This window comes from Rhododendron vialii, chromosome 2a (assembly GCF_030253575.1).
Source record: "Rhododendron vialii isolate Sample 1 chromosome 2a, ASM3025357v1".
Taxonomy (NCBI): domain Eukaryota; kingdom Viridiplantae; phylum Streptophyta; class Magnoliopsida; order Ericales; family Ericaceae; genus Rhododendron; species Rhododendron vialii.
Window position 1 is genome coordinate 9,560,955 of NC_080558.1, and position 25,508 is coordinate 9,586,462.

The 25,508-nt window shown below is 37.3% G+C and overlaps 2 protein-coding genes across 6 annotated transcripts; both read right to left on the bottom strand.

Annotated features, from left to right (window-relative positions):
* Positions 1 to 448: 448 nt before the first annotated feature.
* LOC131312202 (protein ECERIFERUM 26-like) lies at positions 449 to 5,028 on the bottom strand. Of its 2 annotated transcripts, XR_009195787.1 has the most exons (3): positions 4,455 to 4,997; positions 603 to 1,642; positions 449 to 490 (listed from the first exon to the last, which is right to left on the bottom strand). XR_009195787.1 is itself a non-coding variant. In XM_058339931.1 (2 exons), exons 1-2 carry the CDS (start codon positions 4,896 to 4,898, stop codon positions 776 to 778), a joined length of 1,311 nt encoding a protein of 436 aa, XP_058195914.1. In that variant the 5' UTR covers positions 4,899 to 5,028; the 3' UTR covers positions 542 to 775. The 2 variants fall into 2 exon arrangements, 1 of the variants encoding a protein (XP_058195914.1); XM_058339931.1 differs by lacking the exon at positions 449 to 490 and having other exon boundaries at positions 542 to 1,642; positions 4,455 to 5,028.
* A 5,930-nt stretch (positions 5,029 to 10,958) lies between these two features.
* LOC131310570 (uncharacterized) lies at positions 10,959 to 20,198 on the bottom strand. 4 transcript variants are annotated; one of them, XR_009195267.1, is made up of 7 exons: positions 19,886 to 20,173; positions 19,462 to 19,570; positions 18,063 to 19,366; positions 14,315 to 15,320; positions 14,062 to 14,169; positions 11,468 to 12,699; positions 10,959 to 11,388 (listed from the first exon to the last, which is right to left on the bottom strand). XR_009195267.1 is itself a non-coding variant. In XM_058337659.1 (5 exons), the coding sequence occupies exons 2-5, from the start codon at positions 18,138 to 18,140 to the stop codon at positions 12,221 to 12,223; spliced, it is 1,671 nt and encodes a 556-aa protein (XP_058193642.1). In that variant the 5' UTR covers positions 18,141 to 19,570; positions 19,886 to 20,183; the 3' UTR covers positions 10,959 to 12,220. The 4 variants fall into 4 exon arrangements, 1 of the variants encoding a protein (XP_058193642.1); XR_009195265.1 differs by having other exon boundaries at positions 18,063 to 18,363; positions 18,412 to 19,570; XR_009195264.1 differs by having other exon boundaries at positions 18,063 to 19,570; positions 19,886 to 20,198.
* Positions 20,199 to 25,508: the final 5,310 nt, after the last annotated feature.

A 25,508-nucleotide genomic window follows, 5' to 3' on the forward strand; every position in this document is an offset into this window, starting at 1 on the left:
TTATTAGTAGTCAATGGCACCCATGTGTATCCTGTACAAGGACGGAGCTATGTTCGGGCAGAGTGACACAAGCTATCGAGTTTCATATCAATTAGATGCATATTCGAAAAAACTTGATTTTTAACAAAATTGATGGGAAAATAGCAATATGCAAAATGGACGATTTGCATCATAAACTTTCATTTCAAGGGGGAAAAAAAGAGTTTAATCAAAACAAAGTCCATGACAAAGTTTAATTTTAGCTTAATATATTTCGCTTCATATTCTTATAATACAATATCGGTGGACTAGCTCCCATCAAAACAATGCTTCCTCGTAATCCAAATTTTAGCTCTGCCATTGCATGCATGTGTACGTATGATTTGTTACCTGTGTAGTAGTGCTTCCAAATTACTGCTCCTAATAGTTTATTTTGCAAACGAGCCCTGGACACCCCTGAACAAACCAGTAATAACAACATTCCACTTACTAATTAATGACAAACGCAATCCTATCACATCTTAAGGCTGGGGCTGTTTGATACAATGGGGGAAAGAAGGGCTTGAAAATAGCTCTTTCATTACAAATAAGCTTTTTGACAAAATGAAGACAGCAACACTTACATAACGGATTTCATAAACAGCGGCACTCGAGATCAGCTTATTGCAAATAAGCTATTTAAGCTGAATCGTAAAAGTCCCTACAAAAGCAACATCCAAACTATACTCAAGCAAAGGCATATTAGGAAATTATTCATGATCATAGCACACAATTACTTGTCCATAATTTCACTCACTCAAGCAATTGATAACTCCCTTTTCAGCTCAGATTTAAGCTCGAACACTTCACTCTCTGGCATGATTAGAGTCACGACCTTGGTGGCATCTTTGGGCCCTGGAATTACCAATACAGCCCCTTCGTCCCCAATTCCGTCCATGTCGTAGCCCACATAAATGGGCTTCTGCCCATTAAACTCCAGCCCATAAAGATCAGCATCCTCCAAGTCCACAAAAGTCAAGTTCGCTCCGTAAACGACGAAATCGGGCAACCCTCCCTCTCTCTCCATCGCTTCTCTGATCAGGCTCCGTTCGTCCTCGGCTTGATTAATAACCATCTCCGCGAGCTCCTTCGGTTCAGCCTCGGTTACCGAAAATTCGGCCTTAACAATGCTGATAACTTGTCCATTGCCCAAAATACCCTTTTCTCTTTGGCCGCGGGAGTCGTTTCTGCATACTGTCACTACCTTGGGCTCAGGCCCATTTCTAATTTTCGCAACAGCTTTCCAAATTAGGGCACATATGGACTCAAACACTGGAATTGGATTACTTCCAACTTGGCCGGATACCTTAGACTGCAAGTGATTCATCTGTTTGGTAGAAAGATTTAGGGAAAATGTTCCCATTTTGCAGTTATTGGGACTCACCCAATGGTCTCCAACTGGGCCGACCCGTTTGACGGAAAGCGGATCTTTGAACGGTGCGGGCGGGCTCGGGTAAGTTTCCGGCTTGGTTGGTGTTCGGCCTTGTTTGAGTGGTAGGGCAGGCTTTTGGGCCCTCATGGCTTGGCCCCATGCGTTCATGAACTCTGCGGCTGAAAATGGATCTCCCATAACATGGGCCCAGCTAAGGCCCACTGACACTCCACCGCATCTGAACTTTGTTAACTGCACAGAGGACCAGAAACACCTTAATCATTGTTAATTGGGTTTCGAACTCGGCTCGTTTACTAAACAAATTAAAAACTTGAGTTCAAGCTTTAACGAGTCGAGCTTAGTTATTTACTAAGCGTGGCTCTTTAATCGAGCCAAACTTCCCTAAACGAGTCAAGCTTTTATTCTTAACACCAACGGTTGGTCGAGTGCTCTTATGCCAACTCAAAAAAGATGAGCATTTGTTCTCTATGCATGAGCAATAGGAACTCTACAATTGGGCACGCTCAAGGAAATTTCCTCGATACTCGATAGGATGGATAGATCCCCGCCATATGCGTGTTGGATCCAAACCTCATCTGAAAGAGTTTATTTAAGTGTGCGACTCAACCGATGGATCCTTTTTTACTTTGAAAATTGACTATCTTAGATCCGCTTGTTATATTCCCTTATTTAGATTGTACAATTTTTAACTTCTTGTTTGCTTTGTATCCACTATTTGGGGGCTTGACCGTCTCTTTATTATCTATGAAGTTCTTTTTTATGTCAAAAAAGAAAAAAAAAAAAAGGTGTGCGTGGTTGTGACGGAATTTATTTCTAAAACAGAAGGTGGCCATTTGCCTAGCAGAAAAGCTATAGGGACCGACCATTCCGCTATAGAAATCATATCGACGGTCGCGTCGGGCCGCTTCCGGCCACCGGACGGTCAATCCGAGCCGTTCAAAAATTCTAAAAAAAACAAACGAGGGGGCCTACTTGGGAATAAACAGCATCCGATATGTGTAAGGTGTTTGATCCAAACACCCTATTTTTCGTGTATATATGTATATACATGTATATACGAAAAAATGAGTGTTTGGATCGAGCACCTACGCACGTCAGATGCCGTTGATTCCCGCACTAGCCCACTCGGTTTTTTTTTTTAGAATTTTTGGACGGCTCGGATCGACCGTTTGGTAGCCAGAGATGGCCCGAAACGGCCGTCGGTACGATTTCGGTAGCCGAATGGTCGGTTCCTATAGCAAGACTGATTTGCCTGGGGTTCCTTAATACAGTAACTTTCTAAAAGTACTAACCCAAAAATTGCAAAAAAAATCTTATCACCGGAGAAGATTACTTAAAACCATAGCAGGAAAATCTCAGTATAGCTTACAAGTTGAATACCATATATGAGTATGAACAATGCAATTTCTTCCGGAAAAGTTAATTAGAGTAGTACATAGTTGTTCGATTCCCACGAAAGACATAATTATTCAAGCAAGGCCGCTAAAGTTTTGTTATTAACTTCTTTAGTCCCGGTTTGGAAAATTTGTCATTGACCGACGGGGGAGGAGATTAGTTCCATGGTATGTAAGTTTATCAAAACACCCCATACCGATGAGGGGTAAAAAAGGGAAAATTTGATGGTAATCTAGCTAGTAGATCCCCGAATTAAATGCACACGCCATATTACTATTGTGACCCTGCCAAGCAGGGGTGCTTGGCAGGGGTACCGAGCACATCTCGGCCGTCCAAAAGTGTTTTGGACGGCTCAGATGTAAAGGTATCGAACGAATTTTTAAAAAAAAAAAAAGAAGGAAAAAGATGTTTCGATCCGAGCCGTTGATTCCGAGATGAACGGTCGGATTGGCCGCTCGGCACCCGCTTGGCAGGGGTGCCGCTCGGCAGGGTCCCCGGGTCGTGCGACGAGCACAATAAGTTTTCCTTTATGACTCTGAAAACTACTAGAAATTTATTAGATTTTGTAGCAATGCTAAGGACACAATCACGTGCAGATGGATGTTCGTGCACCAACATATTACTATCAATCTTCCGACACGATAGATGCGGAGCTCCTTCGTATACATCAAACGTTCCAGACACATCTATATTCGAACTTGTACGAATCGTTTTGTGTCGATCCATCCGTAACATTTTTGGTAAAGATAAGCTAATAGCTAGAAAGCCTACAAGTACTGAAAGGTCAAACAAGCCACGCCAAAACACACAAACCAGTTCCGGCATCTAAATTCAGTAGTCTTTGACGGATCAAATATTTTGATGGATGATTAAAATCATTACTTGTTTTCTTAGTAATTTTACCCACTTATTTAATTACTGAAATCCTGCGCATGATTTTATGTTTATGTTCGAACACAAAATAAGTACTACTCCCTCCGTCCCATTTTGCTTGTTCATTATTCATTTTGTCTCTTTTATGCCTATTGCGTATATCTTTCAATCTATGAGACTCACAAAAAAAAAACTCTTTCAAAAAAAAAAACTCTTTCCAAGATAAAACATTTTCAATGTAGAACGAATGGCAAGTAAATCTGTCCATGGTTTCCCGGTTGGATTTTTGCTGGTTTTTCCGATCATGCCTAACGGCGTGGGTTTCTATGGCTTGGATGTTGCGGCTGGCGTCGGCTCCCACCGTGGTCGTTGTTGGACGGCTCGGTTTCTGGCCTAACGGCTTGGTGATGCATCCGCGATGGTTTGGTTTGCTTGGGTTCCGGTTTTGCAGTGCCGATGGGGTAACCAGTGGTGTTTTGGTGGCGGCGGATTGACGGTGGTGGTTTGTTTTCTGTCTCATCGGGAGGGCAACTTCTTGGGCTAGAGTTTGAGCTTCTTTGGACTGATCTTTATTGTTTGATTTGGACATTTTAGACCTTTTGAAGGTTATGAGCTGTATTTATTTTCATTTGGGCATTTGAGGCCTTTAGGTGTTGTTTAATTAGGACTCTGTCACTCGGGCTGTATTTTCCAAATTTTAGTTGAAATCCTTTCTCCTATCCCTAATAAATTGTTACTTTTGCCGATGAAAAAAAAAAAAACCGAATACAAGTACCTGCAAAAGAACTAGTGGAGAGAAAGGCAACTCAGGCCCAATAACTTGACTAGGAACAAGCAGCCTCTCGATAGAAACCTCCTCCTCCTCCTCCCTCATCTCCATCCACTCATCAAGGCTCTTTCCACAATGGGCCTCAATGAACCTGGCCCCACAGTCATTGCACTTGACGTAGGCCCGGCCCGACTCGGCCCGCCGGAATCGGCCGCAGGCCGGGTAGAACTGGTTGAGCCACGTGAATATGGCCTCCTTGATGTCCATTGTGGTCAGCCCGTCAACTGCTTGGCTCCTGAAGTAGTAAACTGGTTTGAGGTAGTGGAGCTTCATGGCTAGGTCCATGCTTGTTGGCTCGTGGATCACGTGCTCTCCGGTGACCTGGCCCGGCCCGACCGATGAGATTTTCTTGCCGTATAATAGGGTTTCTTCTTCTTTGGGGGATACCATGGTGGCTTGAGGAGAGAGAGATCTAGAGAGAGAGGTACTCCTTTGGGAATACTGTGAGACTAGATTATGGGGCTATTATTGGAGACAATGGAGAGTGATATATAGACTGGGGATGCGATCTAGGATGTTTGTTTTTTTTCTGGGTTTGGAAGGTACATGAAGCACAATCAATACATGAGAGTGTACACGAAAGGTGAATGGACGGTTCAGATTCACAACTGAACCATTGATTCCTCTTTCATGCACACTTTTATGGAATGGTTTCATGTACCATACCGTTTTTGTTTTGTTTTTTTCTTTTGGTACGTCAGAAATTGATTTAAGGATCTATGAAATTGATTTTAGACAACTCTCATGATTATGAATTGTCCATATTTTTCAATTTATAATGGATTTCATGATTTTGAAAATTTCGTATAGTGAAACTAATTGAAATTTACCAACTAAGATTAATATTGCATATTTATAGATATTTATATTAAAAAATATGTGCAATTTTTAAGGTGTGTGGAATAGTAAAAGTGAACTAACAAAAAAAATGTCATTTTTTTTGCTAAAAAGTGGTTATTTCTCAAAATACTTTGGTAAAAGTAAAAAATTAATTAATTTTCCAATTCCTCTCGTCGAGAGGAATCAATAACCCACAAAAATTTGACGCAAAATTAACATATGTGAAAAAAATTCAAATAAAGACAATTTTTAGATTTAAGTTCAAGTTCAAGGGAACGCAGCCTAAATTTGTAACTTTGACTTTTCGTTTTTGGAAAGAACAATTTTTTTGTGATTTTTAATGCATTTCTTCTTTGAACTATCTTTTGACTGGTTTTAAGGGCAAAAAATTGGCTATTTTGGTAAGTACGTGCGAAACCTTAAATTGCAAATGTTACACAGAACATGTACTGTTCAAATACTTTTAAAAAAACCTTTTTTGGACTCAGGTGTCCGGCAATCTAGGCCAGCTTACGCACATATCGATTAATCTAGAATAATCAATTCCACCATCCACTTGCGGGAGTCCTAATTAAAGACAAAACAAATCTTTGTATGAACTGACCGCGAATGAATCAATTATACCTGAAAATTTTTGAACGTGAAAACCTTAAAAGAGTAAATTCCTAAATTCCAAGCCTTTGATCACTAGGCCGCCTTCGTTTTACTTTTTTAAAACTGTCTCATATGTTGTAGTTACTAGTTAGTGGAGATATAAAGGCATAAAGTCAATAATATTGGTTGAGGATAGTACAATACGGGAAAAGAAAACATGAAAGTGTCCAAAGAAGTAAAATGAACGGTGCAGATTTATATCGACTAACACTACTGTTCAATCATGTAATCTTCTATACTATTATACTGTTGGGGAATGGTTTCAATTAGTTCTACTATACGAATTTTTCAAAATCATGAAACCCATTATAAATTGAAAAATATAGACAATTTAAAACATACCCGAATGTCAAAAATGGACCAACAAACACGAACAGATTGAGTAATAAAAAATAGAAAGCTCCACAGAAGCCGAAATCTCCCTTAGGGCTGAAATAAAAGGTTGACGTTATAGATATTTTTGTACTCTAATAATGATTTTAGAGGCGAGTTTTAATTTGCGGTTGGAGGTTGGTTTTAATTAATGCTACCCTTGTCTTAGAAAACTTGAGAAGATGAACCCGTGGTGTACATTTAAAACTGATGCAACGTAAAGATCACATCCAAAATGATATGGATTTGGAGCTCCGGCGTCCAACGATTCTTTGGAAACGACGGTGGTGGAGTACCGCCAGTAGAGACGGCAGTGACAACGGGCTTGGTGTTTTTCGCAAGATATAGAATTGGTCCTTTCAAAATTCAGTCTTGAGTGGACTCATAAATTTTTAACTATTGTTACCGCTGCTTTTTTTTTTATAGCTTTTGTATTTTTTTTTTCCTATTGTTTACCTTGTATTTTCGAACCAATAGTGTCCTTCATATTTGTTTTTATTATGAATGGAATATGTTTGTGCTTCCTAAAACAAATTGTTGTAGGAGATTTCTTTCTAATGCGAGGGATTTAATTAAATTTGTTATATTTTCTAGGGAGGAATTCTGCGCATATCTCTAGGCCTTGTTCAGTTGCACGAAAAGGATAGGAAAATGACAGAAAAATTAATTTTTCTTTAGTTTTCTCTATGTTCAGTTACAAGGAAAGTTATAGGACCTATATCTTTAACTTTTTCGTTGAGAAATACTTTATTACAATATAGGTCTTGCCAAAAGGAATGAATTCCTGTTTTCCTACAAGATTTCTTGTCAACAGAATACATATAGGAAAATAAATTTTATTTTCCTTTACTTTTTCACATTTCACTTTTTTTGGGAACCAATTTCTCACATGACATTCCAACGGAGCCCTAGTATTGCTATAGGGGGGTGCAATGGCGACTCCAGGAGTATTGTTTCATGGGGTCAAAAACTTTATGGAGTTTGAAGTACATTCAACCAAAGTCTATAATTGTTAATTATACGTCCATTCAATTTTTAAAGGTTTCTTTGAAGAAATAATAGCTCTCAAATAATATGCTAAATGATTAAATTGGTCTCAAACAAGTAGATAGGATCTTTATGGGCTCAAGTGTGAAACCTTCTAAATATTACAGTATATATCAACAACTAATACTCAAGTGTTACGCAACGAAATTATTTTTTATGCGTAGTTAAGGTGTGCGTAACCATGCACAAATATTTTGAGACTCAAGTGTTACACCTTAACTAATATTAGTATTATAGTAGACAGTGAGATTGAGTCTCCAGAAATTAGTTAAGGTGTGCGTAACCGTGCACAAATATTTTGAGTAATACTCCATCTAAGAGCATCTATAGTGGTATAATCAAAACTAAAATATTGTTAAGGTTAGCAGCATTCGCTTAAAAAAGAACTCATATTGGAATAACCAAACTTAGCAACCTCTTACCAACTCATCAAATTTTGGCCATTGGATAATCAAAACTAGCAACATTTTGCCAATAATTAGATTTAGTTGTCCCCACATTTCCTCAATCAAATACACTATCACTACACAAAAACTTTCTTTCTCTTCCATTTTCAACATGTTTTTTAAAAAAAATACATTTTAAAAACAGTTTTTTTCAAAAATGTTTTTTTATTAAAAATGTTTTTTCCAAAACTGCTTTTTGTTTTTTTTTTGCAAAAACAGATTTTTTATTAGTAAAACTTTTTTTTTCAAAAACTATTTTCTCTTTTTCTAATAACCTGTTTTTATTAGTTTGAAAACTATTTCAAAAAAATTATTTTTTATGTCACAATTTCAAGATTTTTATAAGTTGAAAAGATGATGTGACAAATTTTGGTTATTTAATTTTGATTGAACTATTGTAGACCTCTACATTGCTAACCTTATCAACCTCTTAAATGAATAATTAAAATATAATATGACAACTTTTGATTATCTACTTTCATCTTGCGTACAAGCTAGGACGGGTTCATCAACCAAATTTAATGGGTTCATTTCTTGCGTACAAGCTAGCATAATATTAATAGTCTTTCCATCTCTTCCCACGGGGTCAGCCGCTATGTTGGCTATGGCGTCGCCTGTGGGATGGTGAGAGAATTAATGGGTTTTCAATACGTGTAAGATTCGTACAGTGGGTAGTTCTTGCACTAAATTTTGCATTCAATGTGAATTTTTTGGGGGACGTGGACAGTGGATTGTCCATTGTTTTCGTTTGTGGACTATTTCCGGACCCATTCTGATGATTCAATCCATTTATTTTTTAGACCCGGGATGATCATCTCGTAAATCAAATTTTGTTTTTTTGTTGCTCGATAAATGTATAGTCTACTTCTAAGGGAATGGAAGAGAAGTACCGCTAAGCGGCAGACGGGTGGGACAAGCCAAAGGACATCCACCACACAAAACACTCTTGTTTGTGACGAGAATCGAACTCCCACCTCTCATGTGAAAGAGGTGAGGAAGTGTCATTGGGTTACAAATCCGTTAGCATAAATCCAGTTTTGTTTGATAGGATTTTAATATGCATTTATACTTTGATATGAATGGGTTAAATGGATTCCGGTCTTGTTGTATTCTTTTTCAAATTAGATACGTTCCGAAATCATATCAGTATCCCGACATATTTGTTTGGTTTGACAATGGCTGGTTTTAGAGACCCAAAGTGAGCATAGTCAATAATTTGGCTAATGCCCAGGACGTGTTTTGATAATTAATACCCTCTAAGGACATGCTAAGAACAATTATTAATGCAGAAAATGTCCTTGACGGGTATTAATTATCAAAGCATGTCTTTGGCCGTCATTTTCCCTTCCGAAATCATATCAGGATCCCAACATATTTGTTTGGTTTGACAATGACTGGTTTTAGAGACCCAAAGCAAGCATAGACAATAATTTGGCTAATGCTAAGATCTAAAAAACGAACGGATCGCATTATTAAAGTGAGCCCGAGAAGAGTTCACAAATACTCCATGGAGTAGCAAACCAAGATCGTTTAGTCTATTTCATGGACAGCCCTATGCAAACCTAGATCGTATATTCTATTTCGTGAAGCCAATACTTAACTGCCAACAACTTACCGTTTGCTACCAAATTAATTTGTTTTATTAAATCACTAGTTTTTTTTAAACTGAAAAAAAAATTATTAATCTTGAAATTGTCACAAAACTAAACGGAACAAGGAAACAGTATTGTGTATAAAGAACATTTATCTGCCCAATCCGAGACCTAAACCTACGATCCGCAAGAAACCAATCTAGAACATCAATTTGGGACGAAGCCCACGACCAATTACTACTCAGATTAGTGCTAAAATTTCCTCTCATCGGTAATTTCTGATGCATTTTTTATTAGTAGATCACGTGACGAGGGGAGTGAAATTCTTGAGAGGAAAAAATTCTCACATGATTCATTGATTCGACTACGGACAACACCAATAAATAGTAGAAAAGTTAGGAAGATTACCATTTTACACAATATAGTTACGCTATATCTTATGTGGGGTTAATTCTGGACTCCATAAAAGTACAGAAAATTCTTATAGATTTTAAAATATTATTTTGTCGAACTCTATAAAAAATTAGCTCTAACGGATATCGGCAAATTATTTCTGGAAGGATATGGGTTTCAGACCCATACAGGATGTTTGGGTTTCGGCCTATGTAGATGAGTTTGTCCCATATGGATGTCCTTCGATTGATTTCTTAACATTCATAGGTTTTGGGTCCCGGATTAGATAGAAGTGTTCTACGAACATGGGTGTAGTTTCTTTGCTCCTATTAGCCTTGTAACATCTTCAAAATTAATTAAATTTTTTTGCCTTTAAAAAAAATTATTATTTATGGATACGTATGGGCGAAATTGTGCAATTATAGATGTTTTCTAGATTTTTGTGGGATTTGAAGTGACTCCACATAAATGTAGTGTAACTATATAATGTATAATGTATGTAGTACCTCTTAAGGGAGAGAGCACCAAAACACGAGAAAATTGGGTACGTGTATTACTCATTCCAACTAATTTACTATGGTCCGAACACCGTATTGTATACTTATTTGGTAAATTATTCAAAACAAAATTAAGTTTACCAAAAATCGATATCCACGTGTTTGAACAACAGTACTCGATCAACGTAATTTTCATCGTGGTTGATATTCTCGACGGGCTTTAAAAAGTGAATAATTCTGATCTTTCGTATGTGCTTGGAAAGGGACCACAAATGACCCAAGCTGGACAGGCAAGCAAATTGGACCGGGGCCTAGTACTTAAGCGTGAGCACTCTCTATCACCAAACACATGACAAATCACCTGCTTCCTCTTCCCATAATTTTTGTCCGGCCCGCAAAACGATGTCCCAAACATAACATAATTTTTTCAAGAAAAAATTCAAATTAAAAGAACTCATTGATATCTAGTAAATTGTTAAAAAAAAAATTTGAATTTTTCTAGCAAAAATTGCATTATTTTGCGAACCAGACAAATATTTTGAGACAAAAGGAGTATAAGTATTTTGCCACTCACAGAGGGGAGAGAGAAAAAAACCCACCTACAAGTACTTCGAGAAGAACAAGATCCAAGATTCTACACACAATATTAAGGATTTATGAACAACACTACTGTAACACTACTTATACATGTGATGTTAAACAATAGAATTGAGACTACTACCTCTCTCTTTTTCTCTCTCTATCTTACATTTCATATAAATAAGAGTGTTCTATGTTACAAATCAAAATTGTGGTGGAGTTGCAAAGAGCACATCTAGTTTTCTTCAACAACTTCAACTATAACAAGAGCATCTTAGCTTTCAATCAGATACTACAAAAGTAAAATAAAATTGCACAATCTTTACCCAGCCGGCGCCAAGCCCATTCACCCAACCCACTGTTTTTCGCAGGGTCTCTCGCCTTCGGGACCACGTGGAATGTTCTTCCATGCCAAATGAATTAGTTCTTCAATGCAAACTGTCCACTGATGCCAACCCTCCTTCGGGACCACGTGGAATGTTCTTCCATGCCAAATGAATTAGTTCTTCAATGCAAACTGTCCACTGATGCCAACCCACTGGAGAGCAACGATGACATGTGACGGATTTATTTCACTTGAAAACAAAATAAGATGTCTGTATCAGTCACGTGCGTGTATGGCAGAAAAATGCAGCCATAAAACCAGAAACTCGTCTCTCAAGAGCTGGATGCGACTATTTTCACCAAGTTAGGTCTGCTGAAGAGGTCACCTCAGCCATTCATTCCCAGTTAAATACCCATCAGTAACAAATATTGTTTGGCAAAGGGATTATACCAGAAAATCATCTCTCTAGGGCTGGATGCTTCCCAAAATTAACCTAGTTTTGGTCTGCTAAAGAGAACCTCATCAGCCATTCCCGGTTAACTACCCATCTGCTCGATCACACATGGAGGAAATATAAAACTGGAGTATCAACACTGAAACTCATCCCTCATGAGCTGAATGCTTTCAATAGTCACCAAGTTTTCATCTTCTGAAGAGATTTCCAATTCACCACATTACGTCATTCACGGTTACACAACCATTTGCAATGAATACCATATGGTAGAGGGTTAAAGCGGAAAATCTCTCTCAAGAGATGGATGCTTCCAGCATTGCCCAAGTATCGTTCTTCTGAAGAGCTCACCTCATCCAGTCATTTCTGTTTAAAGACGCACCAGCAAGGAACAACATCCGGCAGACGTATAAAGCCGGACATCATCTTTCAAGAGCGGGATGCTTCCAAAAAATTCACCAAATATTGGTCTTCTGAAGAACTCACCTCATCAACTCATATCAGGTTAAACACCCCTCAGTAAGGAATAACATACGGCAGAGCACAAATATCTGCTGATTCTATCTGCAGAGCTTCAGCCCATACCCTTGGGCTCTCAGCAGACCCCACCTTGGGCTTCTTCTTGGCCAGACAATCTTTGCTGCTAAATAGCCATTCCTGGTCATCAAAATCAGACCAGTCCTCCATTTTGGGAACTGAAAGTACCTTGCTCAGATACTCTGAATCAGGATGGGGCGGCTTTATCAAAGCTTCACCATTTTTCTCAGCTTTTGTACTTGGAGATGGGGACTTTTTTGAGGAGATGGGCAATGGCTGAGATTCTATCACCCCATTTACCTTGAGTTCCTTGTTATTCAACTTAAGATTACTCGGTGACACACCCTGCCTATCAGAAGTCAAAAGGATGGGAGTTTGGCAAGGTTCCACTTTCCTTCCATTCTCTACCAATGGATGAGGACTGGGCCTTGGAAATTTTATGGGCCTAACATCAGTACCTGCAAGGCAATTTCAACAAGGAAGTAATACTTGTTAGAAGAAGGGTGATCACAGTTGAACATGCTTGGAAAAGTGTATTAACACTTTGCTGGGTTGTTGGATTTGAAGAGGGGAAAGAAAAGCAAGAAGGAAAAGGAAGAGAAACTAGCTTCAAGAATCCCCTTTTCATCTCCCCACACAAATTCCTTAGTAAATCCAAGATCCAAAAACATAGGAATACCACATACGACTAGATCTCATTCTGGTACATGATAACAAATGAACACCCTTGAATCCTCGCAAGACAATCCGCAGAACTCTTAAGATCTATTGACATGAATGAATAATCAATTTTGCCCTTAGGGGTTATTGATACCGGATTTCGCAAATGGGAAAGAAGAAAAGTAAAAATGATAAAAGGGATAAAGCTCACCACCCAAGTTAGGAAACCAACGGGATACAGATTGACACCACCCGACGAGGGATACAAGGCTTAATATACTCGCCACTCTAAGGAATCCACCTTAAGAGATAAAGAGTAAACAAGAAGATAAACTTCTCACAAGCCAAAGGCAATTTAACTTCAAAACACACTCTCTAATGATTTCATTCATAGCAAATGATTATATAGGACTTGTTGGAACATCCCTCCAACATAGGAAAAATAAAATTAGATTTCCAAGATTAGAGCTTAATGAGAAATAAAGACAATTGACTTTCTAAAAACTAGGAAGACTCTTGAAAACTTAAGAGACACTTAGAAACTTAAAAAGAACATAAAAACATTCCTAGAGGAATTAAAGACGCCATGAGAAATGCAAAAGACTGACTCGATACTTGTTACGAGAAAACAAATCATTATTGTCATGAAACTCCGTTATCAGTTTTAAAGGAAAAGTCCTAGTCCTAGCATGAAGCAACCTAGGCTAAAAACCTTTCCTACCAAGGAAACTAAGAAAGGAAAATACAAGTCTACCAAAAATAGCAGATTTGACATGAACTCAAATCTGGAAACTAGAAAATAATATAGAAAGGTGCCAAAAAACAAGTATAGCACAAATTATTGCTACAAAAGAGTTTCCTAATACAAGAATACCTCAAATCTTCTCCTACGTCACAAACATGAGGTAGCCTATCTTCTGTTTCTTTTGTTCAAATGTAAAAACAACATAGTGCATCCTATCATTTGCAACAAAGTTCAACACAATAGCTTTCTAAGATCAGGAGGAATCTCACAAATGCCATATGAGTACACGTGGATCTGGCACTCGGACAAAACACTTTCATTACCACCTCCACCGCTTGTTCAAAACAGAAGTGCCCAAGTTGCTTCCCCAAAGAAATAAAAGTGTAATAGCCATCAAAGTAAATTAAAAACTCACCACCAGAAGTAAACAGGATGGCAGTATGGCAAGGTTCCAATTTTCTTCCATTCTCCGTCGACAGATGAGGACTGGGCCGTGGCATTTTACGAGGCCTAACATCCGTGGCTGCAAGGCAATTCAACAAGAAGTACCATTAGTCAATTACGAAGAAGGGTGATCACAGACTGGTTCATAAACTTTCATTAGGGCCCCTGTTCAGGAAAAAGTGAACACGTTAACAACCAGTTCAGAACAGTTCATTAAGACTAACCATGCAAAAATCCATTCACTTCGAGGTCCTTCCTTTTCTTGAGAATTCCCTCGGTAGCAGAATTCCTGTCACCGTCCTTGGCACCATGTGTATTTCTAACCTTCAAAGCACCAAGTTGGTCATTCTTCTGGCTATCTTGCAATTTACCCCCATCTTTAGTCTTATGTTCACCTTTCTCCTTCACTTTCTCCTCCTTTTTCTTCTCCTTATCCCTCTCTTTGTCCTTCCCGTGGCTTTTCTTCTCCTTGTCTTTATCCTTGCGTTTCTCCCCACCTTTGTCGCCACCTTCCCTCTCTTTTGATTTCTCCTCCTCTTCCACCCGTTGCTCAAACTGTTTCTCCAATGGTCTTGGCAGAACATCCACTCTGTTTTGGACCAATCCAACAAGGTTCTGGACCACTGCACTACCACTACATCTTGCATTAACCCCACTGATCTTTTTATTGTCAACTCCTTTCTCATCGTTCCTTTCCTTCCCTCCAGACAGATTTCTTGCATCCTTAAGCACAACTCTGTCCCGCTCAACATTTTTCCATTCTGTGACTGGAAGTCTATCAACTAATTGGCTCCCAGTTCCTTCTTCTTCATCTCTAATCCTCCTGCACAACTCTTGAACAAATTTGAATTCCCCAGTTCCCTCAGCAAAAAGACTGTTGCGAATAGGCGTGTCTCCACTGTGACCATGAAACTGCAAGACCCGTTTCTTTTCCTCTGAGATACTGTTTTTGTCTTTGTCTTTATCTTTATCTCTCTCGCTATGTTTTTGATCAAGCTTCTCCTTCTTGTTACTATCAGATTGAACCGCAAGCCTCTTGTCCTCTGAGGGGGTCTTTTTATCTTTATCTTTGTCCCTTTCCTTCTCCTTCTTTTTCTCCTTGTCTTTTTCTTTCCTGTCTTTCTTGTCTCTATGTTTTCCATCGCTTCTATCTTTCTCCTTTTTCTCTTTATCTTCCCTTTTCTCCTTGTCCTTCTTTTCCTTCTTAGGCTTCTTCTCTCTTTGCTTCTCCTGAAGATTATGTCGAGGGTTTAGTGAATCCAACTAAAATATTTTACAACAGCCATCCAGAATATGATTAAATCCAATAGAGCAGACTGGCAACAAAGTGTTCAAATGACAAACATTCACACACGAACTACAAATGCCATACTTTAAAAGTATATATATATATTGGCAAGGAAAATAAGACTACTATGCCGGAAATCAATAATACGAAAAATCGTGCAAAGGAGCGCTAGAGGCCTAGAGCTTGTCCCGCAACAATGTAATACCACCTCACATTGTATGTAAGCCTTGTGGGCCTGTCCACATTTTTCATGTGATCAAACCTCACTGCCAAGCTACTGAATACAATACTTGCACATGTTTGGTCCGCAAAAAACCATTTCGGCAAGCAATATCTCAGAGCAAGGTCGAAGAAACACACTGAGAGGAGTTCATTTTCACATTTAGTGGTGCAAGGAACACATAAAAGCATAATCTGGACCTAAGTACTTAACAGTCTCAACTAGTGAAAGACAACATCTCCTACATATGTTACTATTCTACACTCCAATAAAATTCAACCAGTAGTACATTAGGCTGAGGGGAATAATCAATAACTAAGCCATTTTGGCAAGAAAACTACACCATTAATTGAAAGTAAAGTTATGGCACACATGATCCACTGTCTACGGGATATCATCTTAGTAAATTGCCTGTTTTGGGATGTCACACGATAATGCTGACAATTTATGAGCTCTTAAAAGCTCCTGGTGACCTGAGAGATCTCAAAAGCAAGTCCTTTTTCCTTTTCATATGTCTTCAAGAAGCAAGGATTCAGATAAGGCACTAATACATGTCCTTATTCTAAACGTAACATCTCTCAACTGGTGTTCCTGATATATGCATAATGCATCAGAATAGACATCCGCATATAGGCAGAATACCCCAATGTTCCAACATTCACTAACAAACTTCCCTCCATCTTTCTCAAATACTCCTTCGGTTCCCCAAATAATTCAGTTGGTTTTCTTTCCAGGGACCCACATACTTTAAATTTTTTCAGACTGCCACATTCCCATATGATAGACTACAAACCCGATCTTTCTACTCTCAATATTTCATGCTTTCCCTAACTGAGAGATGACTGCAATCTTTCTACTCTCAATACCCAGTACAATTTCAAGATGTAGATCAAATATATACACACACACACACACACACACACAATTAATTTCAAGATCTTCATTAAAACACTGCATAAGGCCATTCTAAAAATGAAAAAAGAAAGTAAAAGGAAACTAATGATCCTCAAAATTCCGCAGTACATTAGGAAACGGTTGGGCATATTATACGCCAACTCACAACAGGTCTTGTAACTTCCTTCAAGGTTGGGAACGATTAAAGAACTTGAACCAACAACTGAGAGATAACATTTCAATACATAATAGTTCCAACTGATTTCCATTAACAATTTTCAATCTTTAGGCTACCACACAAATTCCTGCACAGTCCATTTATTTTTCCAGTTTTTCAGATAAGTTTCCATTTTAGGTACTTCATTTGATTCCATATTCCTTCTGGTAATCTCTTTGGAAAGAAAAACAAATTATTTCCAAGATGATACACCTACAATGTACGTTCCCTTGACCGTATCCTACACCTTAAATATTTTCCTTACATATTTTGCTAAAAGAAAAACTCAATAGGAAACTTTCTTCCATTTCAAGGTCTAAAATAATCTAAACCTAAAGCCCCAATACAATTGTTACCATACCAAGAAGGAAAAACTTGAGAACAGGAGAGATGGCTTACGGAATGCGTAGCTCTTTCACAGTCTCTTCAAAATTGATTTCTAATAACACTCTTAATAGTTCTTTCTAGCCCCTACCCGAGCAACACTCCGAAGTCATATCTACATCGGTTCCCTAAACCATCTTCCACAGTAGACTTTCCTATTTTTCATTATGCACCTTAAAATTCCTTTGCAAATAAAAAACCATTTATCCATCCAATTCTAGTGCCAAGTGTAATAGATTAATATCAAAAGCTTTGGTATAAACCAGGAAACTATCTGCAACAAACTTCTGGAGTTTAACATCACACAAACCCATTAGGCATAATGGAGAAGAGAAAATCAAAGAAAACAAAACCTAAAGAGATACAACATAACTTGGTCATTTTGAATCTGCTAATGTGGAGAAAATTCCCATTTATGAGGACCAAATTTGATCCAAACTGTAAAAATCTGAGGACCAAAATTTGTTAGACGGAAGATAAAAGATGATGCCCAATTCAGTAACACATCTAGGGCTACTATCTGAGTTAATACGGTAAATCACCGGAAAGAGTTAAACACTAATCATTTAGGATCTTAAGTTCATCAACTCAATATATTGGATTCTAGGTCGTAAAGTCCAACAGATCCAAGGTGCACATAAGCTAGTCCAAACTCCAAACACCTTGAGTCATCAAAAGGAAAAATGTCCAGCAGATCCAAGGAGATAAGTAACAAAGAAAACAACAAACACATGCCAAAATTATGAAGTGAAAAATACTGCTAACTAAGCAATCTAGCTATCCCATTTTTCAGCTAAGCAGGTTCAGTAGGTTCATGAAAGCAAAGAGAATAACGATATATTTCACTCCCGTGGCAGCGGAGATCAAATTAGCATCTATGTGGTCTGTGACCAATATTTCCCCAACTAAACCACACTGTATAGAAAAAACAGGTTAAGGTAAAAGTAGGAAGGTTATGAAAAGACAAACCTTATTTAGTGAGTTAGCATCATCCAATCTAGCCTTCTTTTCATAGCCAGGTGGTGGAAATGGAAAGCAGCGAGACATTGCACAGTATACTAAAATAAGTAAATTGGTAACCAGACAGAAACAGAATTGCTTCAGTTACTTTCCAGCAGCGCTGTTCGGTTAAGGAAACGAACCAGAAACTATGCTCCTGTCCATGCACCATGTCCCCACATTCATTTCCGGCTTCAATATTACTTCATCAAAATTTCGTACCTCCAATGCCAACAAAATTTGAAACCTACCAAATTCCAGTTAACTTTAGCTTCAAATGCAGACGGGATTCCAATTATTTGTAGTAAAATCTTACTACGGAAACTGCTTATTACAAATTGCAGTCAGTTTATAGTAACACCAGTTATAAGAACTCGGGCACAAGATAAAAACCACCGGACAGGTTTCACTTCCGAGTTCAGACTTACTGCAACAGCAACCTAATCCGAACTGCTATAATATGTAGCGAAACTCCAGATGAAAACACACTACAAAAACGAAACTAAATGGGTATAGATTCTGCTCAAACTAGGTTAACCCAAACGGTCTGCTATAGCACGATCTGCTGCCTTTCCTGACTAACCAGCACAGAATCATCAAACCCACCCTGTCACCAGAATCTAATACCAAAATCATTCCCCACCGAGGATCAACCACTCCGAAAGGGCTCAAGCCCGGAACAGTTAACCCACGAACAATATTTCAATCTATAAACTGCAATCCTCTTCCATAGTCATACCCAAAACAACCACCTTGCACCATATTTCTTATGCAATTTGAATAGCGAACCACAAAATACCACATCCACCAAATACGCTGCCTTGCCGATTCCTAGAAAGGTCAATGACCGCGTACATTGTACACTGGAATCAAACCCTTTCTCTTCACTCCCTCAAATCAAACTCAGTGCCCTGATCAAAACCCTAGTCACTCCAAAATTCCAAAATTCAAAGCCTCCGCAGCAACAGTACGTCCAATGAAACCCTAGAAATCCCAGAGTAGTAAACTTCAATCAAAAACCCTCAATACACCACAGTTCACTTCCTTAATCAACAATCAGTGCCCAGATCAAAACCTTTAAGCACTCCGATATTGCGAAATTTGAAACCCTAGAAACACCAGAATACACTTCAATCAAACCCTCAAGACACCACAGTTCACTTCCTTAATCAACAATCGGTGCCCAGATCAAAACCTCTAAGCACTCCACAATTGCAAAATTTGAAGCCTTCCCACAAGTTATCCAATGAAACCCTAGAAACACCAGAGTTCACCTCAACAAACCACAGTTCACCTCCTCAATCAAAAATCAATGCCGTGATCAAAGCCCTAATCACTCCAATCAAACCCTAGAAATACCAGAGTACACTTCAATCAAACCCTCAACACTGGACAATCAATGCCCTGATCGAAGCCCGGAATAGTCCGAAACTGCAAAATTCGAAGCCTTTCCCAGTACTTGTTCGTGCGATGAAACCCTAGAAATCCAAGCCAAGCACGTTTCTTCAGTAACAAGATAAAAACAAAACAAAACAAAAAAAAACTAGTTCCCAGCCTTGAAAACCAATCAAATTTTCAACGGGAAAAAAAAGGGGAGAAGAAGAATCGGTTACTTTTTTCCACCAAAACAAGCCCTTTTTGCCAAAAGCGAAATCAAAATGCTTTGGAAGCTCGATTCGAAGGAATTGTCTAGATATGTGCTTATATATACATATGTATTGATACTAAAGATATGTAGATGGATTGGGATAGAAGGTTGAATCTACTGAAAGGGGTCAAATTATTGTTTTTACCTTGTCCGCTACAAATTGCGCATTGTAGGAGGGACAAGATCCAAATAATCGATGCCAAGAACCACACTTCTCTCTCTCTCCTCTCCTCTCTCTCTCTCTCTCTCAAACACACTTTCTTGTCTCTCTCTCTATCTCTCTCTCTCTTGTGGTGTGCTGGGTAGTTTCTCTCTCTAGAGTTGCTTGTCAGTTTCGCTCTCTATCTGGATGCGAGTGTGCTGCAAAATGGGGGTGGTCAGACCCTCGCAGTAGGTTTTTGTTCGGAAGTTACACGCGAAGGAGAGAGAGAAAGAGAGAGAGAGAGAGGGAGAGGGAGAGAGAGAGAGTTTTAAAGTGAGAAAATTCTAGAGAGAGAAAATGTTAAGAGAGCTTTTCAGCATTTCTCACGCGCCGGTTGTTTTATTTTCGTGTGTTTTCTTTTAAGTAGGTTTTTGTCATTCTATTTTTTGAAAATTACACTTTAATTTTTGAAGAGTGATTTTGACACTCTATATTAGTCACTGTCACTATACTTTGTATCTTTATCTTACGAAAAATTATCAAATTATTCTTATTTTGTCAGTGTTCATTCACTCTAAAGGGTATTGTTGTAATTTTAAATAGGAAAAAAAGACAAAAAAATAGAGTATTACGCCTTTGGGCTATTTGTTTATTGTTTGGGCTTAAGAATATTAGTATGCATCTATTGGTGATTTGTTAGAAATTCATTAGTGTGTTCATTTCTAGTCGAAGTTCATCTAATCATCTGGGTTATTATTGTCTTTTTTTCTTGGCTAACAACAAATCTCTTTTTGAGACTGTTATAGAAAATATGAATCTTCCGCTCTGCAGAAAATGCGTGAGGCGAAGCCTGGGCTGGGGATGAAAGACATCAATCGCCTCGTTCTTTCTCATTATGTATCAGTTAGATGATTAGTTTGGTTTTGTCCAAGTTATCTGTAATGAATCTCGTTATGTAAGTCCCGTTGGGCTTTATCAATACAGTACCTTTCACTTTTGTCAAACAAAAAAAAATTGACTAAAAATGGAGTATCGAAATCAATTTTCTAATTTTTGTGTTTAAGTGTTCAAAATACACCTGGCAAAAAAAAAATTGGAATATGGTTATCAAAAAATTAAATGCCAAAATTTTTACCCTTTGTTTTTTTCATTTTGTACTTGGAAGATTATTCATGTTCTTAAACACCGATCAAGTGGTGCTCTAAGCTCGTACTCTACAACATGATGATGTTCAATTTGCACATTTGATCTCAAACTCTACGTCAATGTGGAGTGAAAAGAGACCGAGAAACTATATGACAATGTTCCAAGAACGCTTAATGAGGATGATATATGACAAATAAGTTCGGATATCAATACATATCTCCCGGATATTATTACACTTTCACATATATCAGTATATTTTTTTGCGAATATCAATGCACCTTTTGTATATTCGGTCTTGCTATTGTCAGCCCACTGGGCTGACGATAAACACACTAAAAGACAATAAAAATACGTATTTCTGTGCACTTTTTACATCTTTTAATACACATTCACACACCTACTATCGTCAGTCCATTGGGCTGATTTTAGAATTTTCCTTGTATATTTTCCGAGGAGGTTAACATTTTCCTATCAATTATGCTAAAAAAAAATAAGTTAATCGACTATTAACCGACACATGATCGCAACATGTTACGTTGAGTTAAATATTTTTTATTTTGTGTCACTCGTTTTTTTGAATAAATCAATTTGAAATTATCAAAAAAAAAATGAATTTTTATCGTAATTTTTACTTTTTAGATTAGATTGTTTTCGTCGTGACAAAGCAATAATCCCCAAAAATTGACGAAAAACTAATAAATGCGAATTTTTAAGGACAAAAAATAATCCAAAATGAATTATTTTGCCCAACAAGCCCTTACCATAAAATACTTCTATTTCACAATGAAATCACGTTCCTATTCATGAAGGATCTAGGATACCGAACTGAGACAAGACTTCTGAAACAAATAAAGTCAAAAGAGTATTTGGTATGCTTTTCCTTATATCTTGAAGTTCGACGGAAAAATAGTGCATTCTTTTTAATTTTTTTTTTTTTTTGTTTTGTGTGTTTTATCTATCTTTTTTGAATTTTTCTTAGATTCCCGTGATAATCTTTGGATTATGACCGAAAGCAAAAAATAAGATTACTGAAAACATAAAAAATATCAAACAGTTGTTTTATTTGTCTAATGTGTCATCTTATTTAAATTCTTTCAACATCGGTCCATATTTTTATTCTTTTCCAATTCATCTAGTTGAGATGAACGATTAATCCCAAAAATTACGATGAAAAACTAAACAAAAAGTTAAAAAAATTAAAAAATATCAAAATAAGTTCCAAACTTATATAAGTTAAAAAGAACGCAGCCTAAAATTAGTCTGACGTGATCAATTTTTCATAAGTTGGTATTGAATGACGAAATCAATTCATCTCTATATTGAGTACTCGGTAGCAAATTTTAGTCTATCTCGTGGTATTACTTTCATCAAAATTAAAAAAATTGCTTTTGTTAGTCCAATACAGTGCATTTCTAATCCCATAACTCAGAACCGAGAGATTGTGCGGGATAAATCGCCGCCGCTTCGGTCTCGCTCTGATAATCGAAACGTTTACTTTGTAAAGCTCATTGAGTAGAACAAATGTACCAAAAATTAATTTGATCGGATATCATTAAGTGTCTCATCCAAACATTATTATCTTGAAATGAATGGATCCGAAACACTAGATTAAAATCCACTGTTTTTTGGTACACTTAATAATTTCAAGATAATAATATTCGGATGAGGCACTTAATGATGTTCGATTGAGCTGATTTTTGGTATATTTGTTCTATTCAACGAACTCTACGAAGTGAACATTTTCGATCATCAAAGCGAGACTGGAGCGCCGGCGATTTGCCCCTCACACTGCATGAGGCTGCGTAGTACAGTCCCTTGGTCCCATAACTCAAGCATAGTAATCACTCATCAGTCATGACTCATGAGATATCCGAGCATAACTTCAAGAGAGAGAGATCAAATGCACATCCAATCATAGGTCGCCGCAGAATTTTTACTTAACGGTTAAAATATATATATTTTTTCATACAACTAACTACATAAAAAAAAATATCTATTTTAAGTTGAAAATTTATCAGGCCTAATTTTGCTTGTTTTGTTGATTTATATGATCTACTTACTCCCAAACTTAAATAAATTTTCATTTTATCATGTTTTGTATGAATGATCTTGCATGGACAATGTGAAAGAAATATATAAAACTATAAGTATGAAAAAATATATATATAATTTAATTGGGAACCCCCTAAAACCCTAGTAGGGCCCGTCTTTGCATCCAATGCTGCACAATATTCTACTTTAGCCACGATAGTTCCTCACGAAAGAAATTTTATTTTATTTTTAAATATTATTTTCTTGTTAAATTGATTATTTGTTTCTATTATACATGAGGAGCGTACCTCTATGACATTTTCCCTTTGTCCCAATGTTGTTGTCCATTTTTTGACTCTAACTTGTCTCAAAATGTATGTCTAGTTTAAAAAGTTCATAGACTAATTCCCTTCTCACCCCTTATTTTTTGAATTGAAGTTAACAATTCTCAGAATTTCAAGGTCACTCTTTTGAAAGTTCAGTGGAACCAATTTAACATTTATATATCACAAGAAGGTTCCTTCGGGGACATCCGATAAAATTGGAACAATAGATCACAAGAAGTAATTCATAACTTTAACGCTTAGAGGAAACGCTCCCGCAGAACACAAATTTTAGAGTGCATTCATGAAAAATAAAAATAAAAAGCGTTGCAATTTTTTTTTCTTCCTTTTTTTAAACATACAAATCTACAGTTCGATTTTCGTGAATGCGCAGGCTTCGTTTGGATAAGATCTTAATTTTCTCACGTATCTTATCCGTATCTTTCATTTCCCATTTTTTCATTCTCCTTTTTACTGGCGGGGTACAAGTAGTATTTATCAGAGACCTTTGCACGCGCCCCGCAATCGCGCGTGGCAGTGGACCGCTCTCGAGAATTTCCACGACGAGAAGCCATTTGCCTAAGCACATGTGGGTTGGTTCCCTACCCATGTCCTCTAAATAACAGCTGCTCCTCCACGTGGCGCCACCCCATTGCGCATTAATTTTAGTATTTTTGTCGTACGTGTCACCGTTAGCATTTTCCTCCCTCCCCGCCCAGGTGAGCTGGACTTATCCACGTGGTATGCCAATATTCAGAAGCTTTGTTTTAAAGTGTGAGGAGCAGTAAATTTTGCTCATCATTCTAGAGTTGTTTCCTGGAAAATGGATTTAAAAGTTAACCCAAAAAACATGAATTGGCTATATTAGGCTGTGTTCTTTTTTAACCTATATAAGTTTGGAACTTATTTTGATATTTTATATTTTCGTAATTTTTTGTTTTACTTTTCGTCGTAATTTTTGGAATTAATGAATATAAAAAGTATAAAAGTATGAACTGATGTTGAAAAAATTCAAATTAGACGACACTTTAGACAAATAAGACAATTGTTTAGTACTTTTTCCGTCTTTAGTAAACTTTTTTTTGCTTTCGGTCGTAATTTTGTACTTTTTAAACTCTCATCGTCGAGACGGATAATTAATCCAAAAAATATCACGTGAATCTAACAAAAATTTAAAAAAAATGAACAAAGCACAACAAACGAAGAAGAAAATTAAGTAAAAAAGAATGCACCCTTTAGTTAGCTCGAACAAAGCTTGGCTGTTTGAGGCAAGGCCAACTCAAGGCTCAGCCTGTTAAAAGTTTGACTTTTTTTTATGAATGAGTCAAGCTCAAGTTCGAGTTTAGGTTCGTTTAATAAACAAGTCAAACACAACATTCTAAAGCTCTGCTCGCCTTGTGGTATGTGTGTTTATAAAGAATGCCAATATTGAAGCTTTGTTTAAAATGGTAAAATATATAATTCTAGAATTGTACACTAGAGTTTTGGCACCAACAAAAACAGTTTTGGCATTATTATTTCCCAAAAAACATTAATTGGTCATATTGGTTATTTCGAATGGAGGTTGGCTGCTTGAGGCAAGGCCAACTTGAGGCTTAGTTCGTTAAGAGCTTGGATCGTTTACAAATGAGCCAAACTCGAGTTTAGGCTTGTTTAAAAAACGAGTCGAGCACAAAACTCTTAAACTTTGCTCGCCTCATTAGTATAGCTAGGCTTGACTCATTAAAAGAGACTCGTTTTGCAATTGAACTAGGCTCAACTCGTTAAAGATCCGATTTGTTTACAAACAAGCCAGGCTCAATCAATGCAAAGATTGGCTCGTTTGCACCACCCATACTTGCTAAGAGGGTGTTTTCACTTATAAAAATCACAAAAAACTTAACGCATTTTTCTATTTTGTTTTCACTAACAAAAAACTTTCAGTATTTTCACATTTCGTTTCCACTAACAAAAAACTTGTCAAAAAAAACTGTTTTTACTGCAATAATTCTACTCACAAACTATCAATAAACTTATTCACTACCGGAAACAACTTGACATTTTTCAACAACTTATGCACTACGGAAAATACTTAACAACTTCTCGGTCACAAATAAAAATTTACAAATTTTTCACTATCGAAAACA

Excerpts from the sequence above, each read along its gene's own strand:
- LOC131312202 (XM_058339931.1), bottom strand. The coding sequence starts at position 4,898 with ATGGTATCCCCCAAAGAAGAAGAAACCCTATTATACGGCAAGAAAATC. Across the intron at positions 1,643-4,454 it reads CTCCACTAGTTCTTTTGCAG|TTAACAAAGTTCAGATGCGG; the intron begins GTACTTGTATTC and ends TCCTCTGTGCAG.
- LOC131310570 (XM_058337659.1), bottom strand. The coding sequence starts at position 18,140 with ATGTCTCGCTGCTTTCCATTTCCACCACCTGGCTATGAAAAGAAGGCT. Across the intron at positions 15,321-18,062 it reads ATGCTAACTCACTAAATAAG|GAGAAGCAAAGAGAGAAGAA; the intron begins GTTTGTCTTTTC and ends CATAATCTTCAG. Across the intron at positions 12,700-14,061 it reads CATCCTGTTTACTTCTGGTG|GTACTGATGTTAGGCCCATA; the intron begins GTGAGTTTTTAA and ends ATTGCCTTGCAG.